Source organism: Triticum urartu, chromosome 2 (genome assembly GCF_003073215.2).
Source record: "Triticum urartu cultivar G1812 chromosome 2, Tu2.1, whole genome shotgun sequence".
In the NCBI taxonomy this organism is placed as follows: Eukaryota; Viridiplantae; Streptophyta; class Magnoliopsida; order Poales; family Poaceae; genus Triticum; species Triticum urartu.
Window position 1 is genome coordinate 36606335 of NC_053023.1, and position 8352 is coordinate 36614686.

General features: G+C 48.9%; 1 protein-coding gene and 1 pseudogene across 2 annotated transcripts; one reads left to right on the top strand and one right to left on the bottom strand.

Annotated features, from left to right (window-relative positions):
• The first annotated feature begins 749 nt into the window (after window positions 1-749).
• Window positions 750-4398, top strand: LOC125535476 (phosphoinositide phospholipase C 2-like). 2 transcript variants are annotated; one of them, XM_048698531.1, is made up of 8 exons: window positions 750-1462; window positions 1876-2011; window positions 2102-2353; window positions 2442-2686; window positions 2803-2920; window positions 3292-3438; window positions 3521-3607; window positions 3875-4398. In XM_048698531.1, the coding sequence occupies exons 1-8, from the start codon at window positions 912-914 to the stop codon at window positions 4166-4168; spliced, it is 1830 nt and encodes a 609-aa protein (XP_048554488.1). In that variant the 5' UTR covers window positions 750-911; the 3' UTR covers window positions 4169-4398. The 2 variants fall into 2 exon arrangements, with proteins under 2 accessions (XP_048554488.1, XP_048554487.1); XM_048698530.1 differs by having other exon boundaries at window positions 912-1462; window positions 2445-2686.
• A 109-nt stretch (window positions 4399-4507) lies between these two features.
• Window positions 4508-4668, bottom strand: LOC125541988 (annotated as a pseudogene).
• Between the last annotated feature and the right edge of the window lie 3684 nt (window positions 4669-8352).

Below are 8352 nucleotides of genomic sequence, written 5' to 3' on the forward strand. Positions count from 1 at the left end.
GGAAACGGTCTCCACCGATTTTTTTTTATTCCCCTGAATGTACGCGCGTGTTCTTTTTTTTACAAATACAGATGATCGTATACACACATATCACACTCAACATTCAGGTGGGGGTAGTTTCCTCCCCCGAAAATTCAAAAAAAACAAACTCTACCTATGTATACACGCACACACGCCCTATTTCTATGACCACCTATGAAATACTAAGCCAACACAGCACGTTGAGATCGCCAAAGTCATCACAGACGTAGTCGTAGTCAATATCAACTTCTGCTCACACGAAACGCACATCGCCTAAAGAAGTGAAATAAATAAAGAAAAATGGGACCGTCAACGCTAAGTATAGGTCGGTTTCATCACAAAGAATCTAACCATCCGAACACGCTCACTTTGCGGATGTACGCATGTGTATTTTAGTGTGTGTATTTGTATTGTTAGTATACATTTTTCTAAAAAAATAAAAAAGAAAGATACTCCACAATTAATATGAACCAAAGGGAGCATATGGTTAACACTTTATTTTGAAAAAAATGAAGGTTTATTTTCCCGCAAAAAAGAAGAAAAATTGAAGGTTTTGTTTAGACAAAACTGGGAAATTAGTCTCATACAGATTATTACTATTTTTTGAGCAAAATTGATCTACTAATACTAGATGGAGTGCAGTTGAGTTAATTGATGGGCCATATGTGTTAATGAGCGCCATTTGTGTGCCGACAGTTATGATTAGAACCCCACTCTCCCCATTCGTCTCCCTCCCTCCGTCCCTTTCGCCTTCCCCTCAACCTCCCTCCCCTGTTTCTCTCTCCCATACCAGTCTCCCCTACGGATACATCGCCGACCCAAGCAGCAAGCAAGCCGCCATCAACAAACCGTCAGACCCAACCCAATCCAACCCTCGCCGGCGAGACGCCATGGGCACCTACAAGTGCTGCCTCATCTTCAAGCGCCGGTTCCGCTGGACGGACGCGCCGCCGCCCGACGACGTGCGGGCGCTCTTCGCCGAGCACTCCGGCGGGGCCGCCACCATGGGCGCCGACGGCCTGCGCCGGTACCTCGAGTCCTCCGCGGGCGGCGACCCCGACGCCGCCGACGCCGACGCCGAGGGCGAGGCGGACCGCCTGCTGGACCAGATCCGCCTGCAGGGCCACCAGCAGCGCGCCGGCCCGCGCCTCCCGCGCCTCGGCCGCGGCCAGCTGCTCGGCCTCGACGACTTCCACCGCTTCCTCTTCTCCGCCGACCTCAACCCGCCCGTCCGCCGCCCGCGGGTCCACCACGACATGTCCCAGCCCCTCTCCCACTACTACGTCTACACGGGCCACAACTCGTACCTCACCGGCAACCAGCTCAGCAGCGACTGCAGCGACGTCCCCATCATCAAGGCCCTGCAGCGCGGCGTCCGGGTCATCGAGCTCGACATGTGGCCCAACTCCGCCAAGGACGACATCAGCATCCTCCATGGCAGGTTGCTTGCTACCAATACTTTGCCTCTACCTAGTACATAACGTAAGACATGCTATTAGGATGCTGTATTCCCCACATCGACCCAGCCCCCACTAGCTTGGAGTCTTTCCTCTTCGATGCAATCGATGAGGACAGTTCCAAGCATATCCACCTTGTCTATGCACCTCGAATCCTCGATTTTGTAGGTGTATATTTTTGGACAAACAGAAAGCTCCCCTGCTCCATTGCTCGAATGAAACATGGGTACAGAGTGCAGCGTCAGTTTTTAGTTTTACACGAAAATAAAACAAGTTCAGTTTGCAGAAAACGAACATTTCATAGGTGTATATTCTTAGGTGACTCGCTCACGCTGCCGATAGAATTAGGGGGGCTGAATCTTACACTGTGTGCTGCTGTCTTGCCAATTCTGAACAGGACTTTGACCACCCCAGTTTCGCTGCTGAAATGCTTGAAATCCATCAAAGAGTACGCCTTCGTCGCGTCTCCCTACCCGGTTATCATCACACTGGAAGACCACCTTACACCCGAGCTGCAGGAAAAAGTTGCAAAGGTAGCTGTACTTGCTTCTGAAATTGTTGTTATCTCCATCCAGGAGATTTGCACTTCTCTAGCTAACAGGTGCTTCTGAAAATCTCCATAGATGGTCCTTGAAGTGTTTGGCACCATACTGTACTACCCTGAAGAAGAACATCCCAAAGAACTCCCTTCGCCTAAGTCCCTCATGGGCCGTGTGCTCCTATCAACAAAGCCCCCAAAGGAGTACCTTGAAGCCAAGGATGGTGGTGCCGCGAAAGACGGCGATGCGGAGCAGAATCCTGGCAAAGGAACTGACGATGATGCGGCTTGGGGAACAGAAGTCCCAGATTTCAAGACTGAAATCCAATCTGCTAAAGTACGTGTTTGGAGTGCTCAATTTTCTGCTCCCTTTTGTCCTGGCATTCAGCAAGGTTTTACCTACACAATTGTCTTTGCTCTGTCAGCAGGAAGATGATGCCTCAGAGAATCGTAGAGATGACGATGACGACGACGACGATGAGGACGAACAGAAAATGCAACAGCATCTAGCACCACAGTATAAACACCTTATTACTATTAGAGCAGGAAAGCCAAAGGGGGGTACTACGTCTGATGCCTTGAAGTGTGACCCAAACAAAGTTAGGCGGCTCAGTTTGAGCGAGCAACAGCTTGCCAAAGCTGTAGTTAATCATGGCACTGAGATAGTGAGGTATATATCTAAATGAAGTTGCTCATATTATTAACAGTAATTTATATTCATCTTTAATAGGCAGAGATCCTCTTTTATTTAATCATACTGAAGTGTTCAATAATATTGCTAACAAGGTTTACACAGAGGAATCTACTGAGGATATACCCAAAGGGCACTCGGGTTACTTCTTCCAACTACAATCCATTTATTGGTTGGGTGCATGGTGCTCAGATGGTAGCCTTCAATATGCAGGTGCATTTCTGTTTCCGAGTAATCTATCCAGGGCAATGGTCTTGCTTGATGGTCTGAATATCCAATTATGCTCTGAATATCAAATGGCAGAAATATATAGATGATTATAGTTATACGAGGTCAATGCGGAATAACCCTTAGCTTCTTATATGAACTCAAGTGGGATGCAATCTGTGCCATATGTGTGTGTGTGTGTGTGTGTGTGTGTGTGTGTGCAATATTTAACACGGGGATGCTTTAGATTTGGCAGATCACAATCTGTCATCAATTCGGGCATACACTTGCCTAAATTCGAGCAAGAAGTTAATGTTTATTGGTCATATGCTGTCCCTTTCGTACTGGCGTGTTCTAATTCATGATATTCCTTGCAGGGATATGGAAGAGCCCTTTGGTTAATGCATGGATTTTATAAAGCCAATGGTGGCTGTGGCTACGTGAAGAAACCGGATTTCTTGATGCAGTCTGAGCCGGAAGTTTTTGATCCAAAAAAGCCTCAACCTGTTAAGAAGACCTTGAAGGTATGGCTTTATTTAGACATGTGTTCAGTTTTGTTTGTGCCGCTCGAAATTAGAGTCAAATCAACTGCTGCTTTTCATTCAGGTAAAAGTGTACATGGGTGATGGTTGGCGGATGGACTTCAAGCAGACACACTTTGACCAGTATTCTCCTCCAGATTTTTACGCACGGGTATGAATGAAAACTAATTTGGCACATCAATGGCGTACACTATTAACCGCAAGGCAAAAGCTCGATGAAATCATTAACAAGAACCCAAAGGCAGTAGCCAGTAAGCATATCTCTGAAACATCAAACTGAATGCTGACAGATAGCTTTCAACTATGAACTGCAACTACAAAGCTGAATGAGTTTAGTAACAAGAACCTAAAACAGTATCCATTTCTCTGAAACATCATCGAAACTGAACCCTGTATGTATGTATCCATTGCGTGACAGGTCGGGATCGCCGGCGTTCCAGCAGACTCGGTGATGAAGAAGACCAAGGCGGTGGAGGACAACTGGGTGCCGGTGTGGGGTGAGGAGTTCTCCTTTGGCCTGACGGTGCCGGAGCTGGCCCTGCTGCGGGTGGAGGCGCACGAGTATGACATGTCGGAGAAGGACGACTTTGCGGGGCAGACGGTGCTGCCGGTGTCGGAGCTGCAGCCTGGGATCCGCGCGGTGGCGCTGTTCGACCGCAAGGGGAACAAGTTCCCCAACGTCAAGCTCCTCATGCGCTTTGAGTTCGTCTGATTTGGTATGGTTTGGTTTGGGTGATGATGGTGTGTCGGCGGCCGGCCATGGTTGGTACTCTGTGCATTCTTTGTTCATCCTGTACATACGTGATGCGTCGCGGTGCCGGTCTGTGTCTGTGTGAATATGGAGTGTACCGTTGTACATGCAGTTTGTGTAGACACGAAAATTCATCAACCCTGCTGTATTTGTTGTGAGAATGGTAATAAGGTGAGTATTTGCCATAAAAATATTCTGCAAACTGTGAATAGTTTTGTGCTGACAACTTTCTGAAAAACAGCAGAGGAACTGCTGTGATTTGAGGAGAACTTGTAAGAGTTCAAAATTTGGGTATTGTAGGGCTTTACCCAGTCCCGAAGGAGAAGGAGCCCTTTCAGAAATTCTCAGTGGCCCACCACAGAGGGAGTGCCAAAGAGGGGGTTTGGAAATAGTTTTCAACCAGCAATTGACGCGCCTTGGTATTACCTCACTAACTGTGTCATTGCCCCAAGCGCAAAGATGCCGTCCAACGTTGGAGCCCCGACCCATCTTATAGCTGAGCTCTGCACCGAGCCCCTCGTAGCTAGCCGAGGTGGGACTAATAATAACGTTCTCTGTCGCCCGGTTTCCCGTTTCTCTCACGTCGGTTCAGCATCGACCAGGCCTTTTCTTTCCCACGCTGCCGGCTCGTCGTTGAAGGCCCATCTATCTGGCCCAGCGTATACAGCAGATTCTCTATCTCAGCCCAAGACTCACACGATTCTCTATCTATCTGAAGAAGATTGTGGATTGGCTGATTTGGGTTATCGTGGATTGGATTGGACTTGGGAGAAGAAAGTGTCAGGAGGCTATTTTTTCAGGGTCAGGCTGGACAGAGCTTTGGGTACGGCTGAATGGTCGGCCCTTTTTCCGTTTGCCTCGGTGGAACACCTGACAGCGGCCAAATCTGACCACTGCCCTATCCTATTACAAACGGATCTTGTGGATTCGAGTGTGAGAGCAAAGCAGAAGCAGTTTCGGTATGAATGCATGTGGGAGCGTGATCCAAGTTTTGGGGATGTGGTAACTGAAGCTTGGAACACTTCTGGAAAGGCCAATACTGTTGCAGCTCTGTCTGAGAAACTTGCTTATGTGGCCGGCACGCTGCGCAAGTGGGGCCGAACCACCTTTGGTGCTGTTAGAACCGAGCTGCGGTCGCTTCGATCGAAACTTGCAGAACTCCGAGCCCTTCCCGACCGTGGGGGTTCATCACCTGAAGAGGAACATGTAGAAGCCCGCATGTCCGAACTTGGCCTACGTGAGGAGATCATGTGGCGTCAACGGGCTTGCATTCAGTGGCTGGCGGAGGGAGATAACAATACCAATTTTTTTTTCATCGGAAGGCCAGTGCTCGCAAAGCTAGAAATCGCATCTGCGAGCTGGAACGTGCAGATGGCACGTTTTGCGTGGATGATCAAGAGATGGCAAGCCTGGCAACAAATTTTTATAGCAACCTGTATGCCTTCGAAAACACGATCGGTATTGATGAGGTACTATCTCACATACCACCCAGAGTGGATGCTGCCATGAATGATATGCTTAACGCCCGTTATACAAACGCCAAGGTGAAAGCGGCTTTGTTCCAAATGTTTCCAACCAAGGCCCCCGGGCCCGATGGCTTTCCTGCACACTTCTTTCAGCGGCACTGGGAGTTGTGCGACGATGAGGTGACGGATATGGTGCTACGTGTTCTAAAGGGAGAGGATTCCCCGGAGGAGATAAACAAAACGTTCATTGTGTTAATCCCCAAGATTGCAAGTCCAAAAAATTTAGGACAGTTTAGACCGATAAGCCTATGCAATGTGATCTTTAAGATCGCGTCGAAGGTGCTAGCTAATCGGCTAAAGCTCATTCTCCCCGATATCATATCTGAGAAACAATCAACATTCGTACCGGGACGTCTTATCACGGATAACTTCATTTCTACTTATGAGTGTCTCCACTACATGAAACGAAGGAAGGTAAAGGGCAACAGATTCTGTGCTTTGAAACTAGATATGATGAAAGCTTACGATAGAATTGAGTGGAAATATCTTGAACAGATTATGCTAAAGCTAGGCATAAGTGCACGGTTCACAGAGATTGTCATGAGGTGCGTCACATCAGTGTCTTTCTCTGTTATCTTCAATGGTGAAAGGCAAGAGGAGTTCAGTCCTTCCCGTGGTCTCAGGCAAGGCGACCCAATCTCCCCATATCTCTTTTTGTTGGCTGCCGAGGGTCTGTCATGTCTATTGAAGTCGACGGATCCAAATGAGAATGTTCGAGGCATTAAGGTGGCGGATGGCGCTCCGGAGGTAAATCACTTATTATTTGCAGATGATAGCCTCTTATTTTTCAATGCCACTCCTGAGATGGCAATGAGGGTGAATTCTTTGCTGCAACGTTACTGTGAGGCCTCTAGCCAGCGAATCAACAAGGAAAAGTCATCAATCTTCTTCAGCAAGGGCTGTTCAGATTCTTTGAAGCAACAGGTGAAACAAATCTTAGACGTGCAGAACGAAAAACTGTCAGACAAATACCTTGGCCTTCCAGCAGATGTTGGTAGAGCAAAGGAAGGGTCTTTTAAGTATCTAAAAGATCGCATATGGAAGCATGTGCAAGGCTGGATGGAGAAGGCGCTATCGGTCGGTGGTAAGGAAGTGTTAATCAAATCAGTTGCGCAGGCCATCCCTACTTATTCCATGGCTTGTTTCAAGCTACCTCGAGGCCTTTGTCAGCACATCAATGGTTTGTTGCGGAAATTCTGGTGGGGATCTAAAAAAGGCGAGAGGAAGACTGCTTGGATTTCATGGGAAGTCATGTCACAGCCTAAGAGTATGGGTGGTATGGGCTTCCGCGATATTGAGCTCTTCAACTTGGCGCTGCTTGCCCGGCAAGCATGGCGGCTGCTGACTCAGCCGGATTCCCTCAGCGCCAGGATCCTTCAAGCGGTATACTACCCATCTTCTTCAATTCTCGAAGCAGAGTTAGGGAAGAACCCATCACAAGTATGGCGATCCATCATCGAGGGGCGGGATGCACTTAAGTTGGGCCTTCTGAAGCGCATCGGTTCGGGAGAGCGGACTAACATTTGGCATGATAATTGGATCCCCCGTGACTATAAGCTTCAGTCGGTTTGCCCGAAAACCCAGAACCCCCCCCCCCCACCCCCCAACTTGTTTCCGGACTTATCAACCTGGTCACCTGCACATGGAATGGTGTGATGCTACGTGAACATCTGTACCCGATGGACGTTGAGGCAGTCCTCAATATTCCACTTAGCAGCAAGGTCCATGAGGATTTCTGGTCGTGGCATTACGAGAAAAGAGGGATCTTCACAGTGAGTTCAGCTTACAAACTACTTGCAGCGACAAAGAAGCAACGCACGGACTGGTTGGAGCACAACAATGGTCACTCAAATGTCGTAGCCGAAAGTCGTTCATGGTCCAAACTATGGGGCGCGGCGGTGCCCTCAAAAGTCTATGTTTTTGCTTGGAGGTTAGCCAAATCATCCATACCTACAGGGGCTGTCCGACAACACAGAAAAATGAGTGATTCCGCTGAATGTAGCATCTGTCACGCGGCGGTGGATACTTGGAGGCACGCCCTTTTTGACTGCCATGTGGCTCGCTGTGTTTGGGCTCTTTCTGATGAGGATATCACTGGAACCACCATCTCCAACCGTACGGACGACGCTAAACTGTGGATGTTCTGGTTAGTTGACACTCTTCCCACGGCGGATTTGGCACGTGTGCTTGTAACAATGTGGGCGATATGGTGGGCGAGACGTCGAGCTATCCATGACGAGCAGTTCCAGAGCCCCCTCAGTACCCATATCTTCATTACCAAATTTTTGGCGGAGCTTGATCAGATTCCAGAAAGGGGGGCACGTACCAGGGACCTGCATGCACAATCCAAGGACCTGCATGTAAGGCCCAGGGGCATGCATGCAATGCCCAGGGACCCGCATGTAGCGACTTCAGATGCGGTAAGGCCAGCACGCTGTGCATGGCTGCCGCCGGTGTCCCACTCAGCCAAGATCAACGCAGACGGCAGGTTTTCCAAGATCGGCGACAAGGGTGCCTCTGCTGCGGTGTGTCGCGATAAAAACGGGAACTATCTAGGGGCCTCAGCCATCATTTTTGAGGGCCTCTTGGACCCGGTGATTCTCGAAGCACAGGCTTGTA

What these genes read in the sequence shown, in the direction of transcription:
- LOC125535476 (XM_048698531.1), top strand. Translation starts at nt 912, where the DNA reads ATGGGCACCTACAAGTGCTGCCTCATCTTCAAGCGCCGGTTCCGCTGG. An exon ending in TGCAGGAAAAAGTTGCAAAG is followed by an intron (nt 2,012 to 2,101) that starts GTAGCTGTACTT and finishes AAATCTCCATAG; the next exon opens with ATGGTCCTTGAAGTGTTTGG. An exon ending in CATGGCACTGAGATAGTGAG is followed by an intron (nt 2,687 to 2,802) that starts GTATATATCTAA and finishes ATTGCTAACAAG; the next exon opens with GTTTACACAGAGGAATCTAC.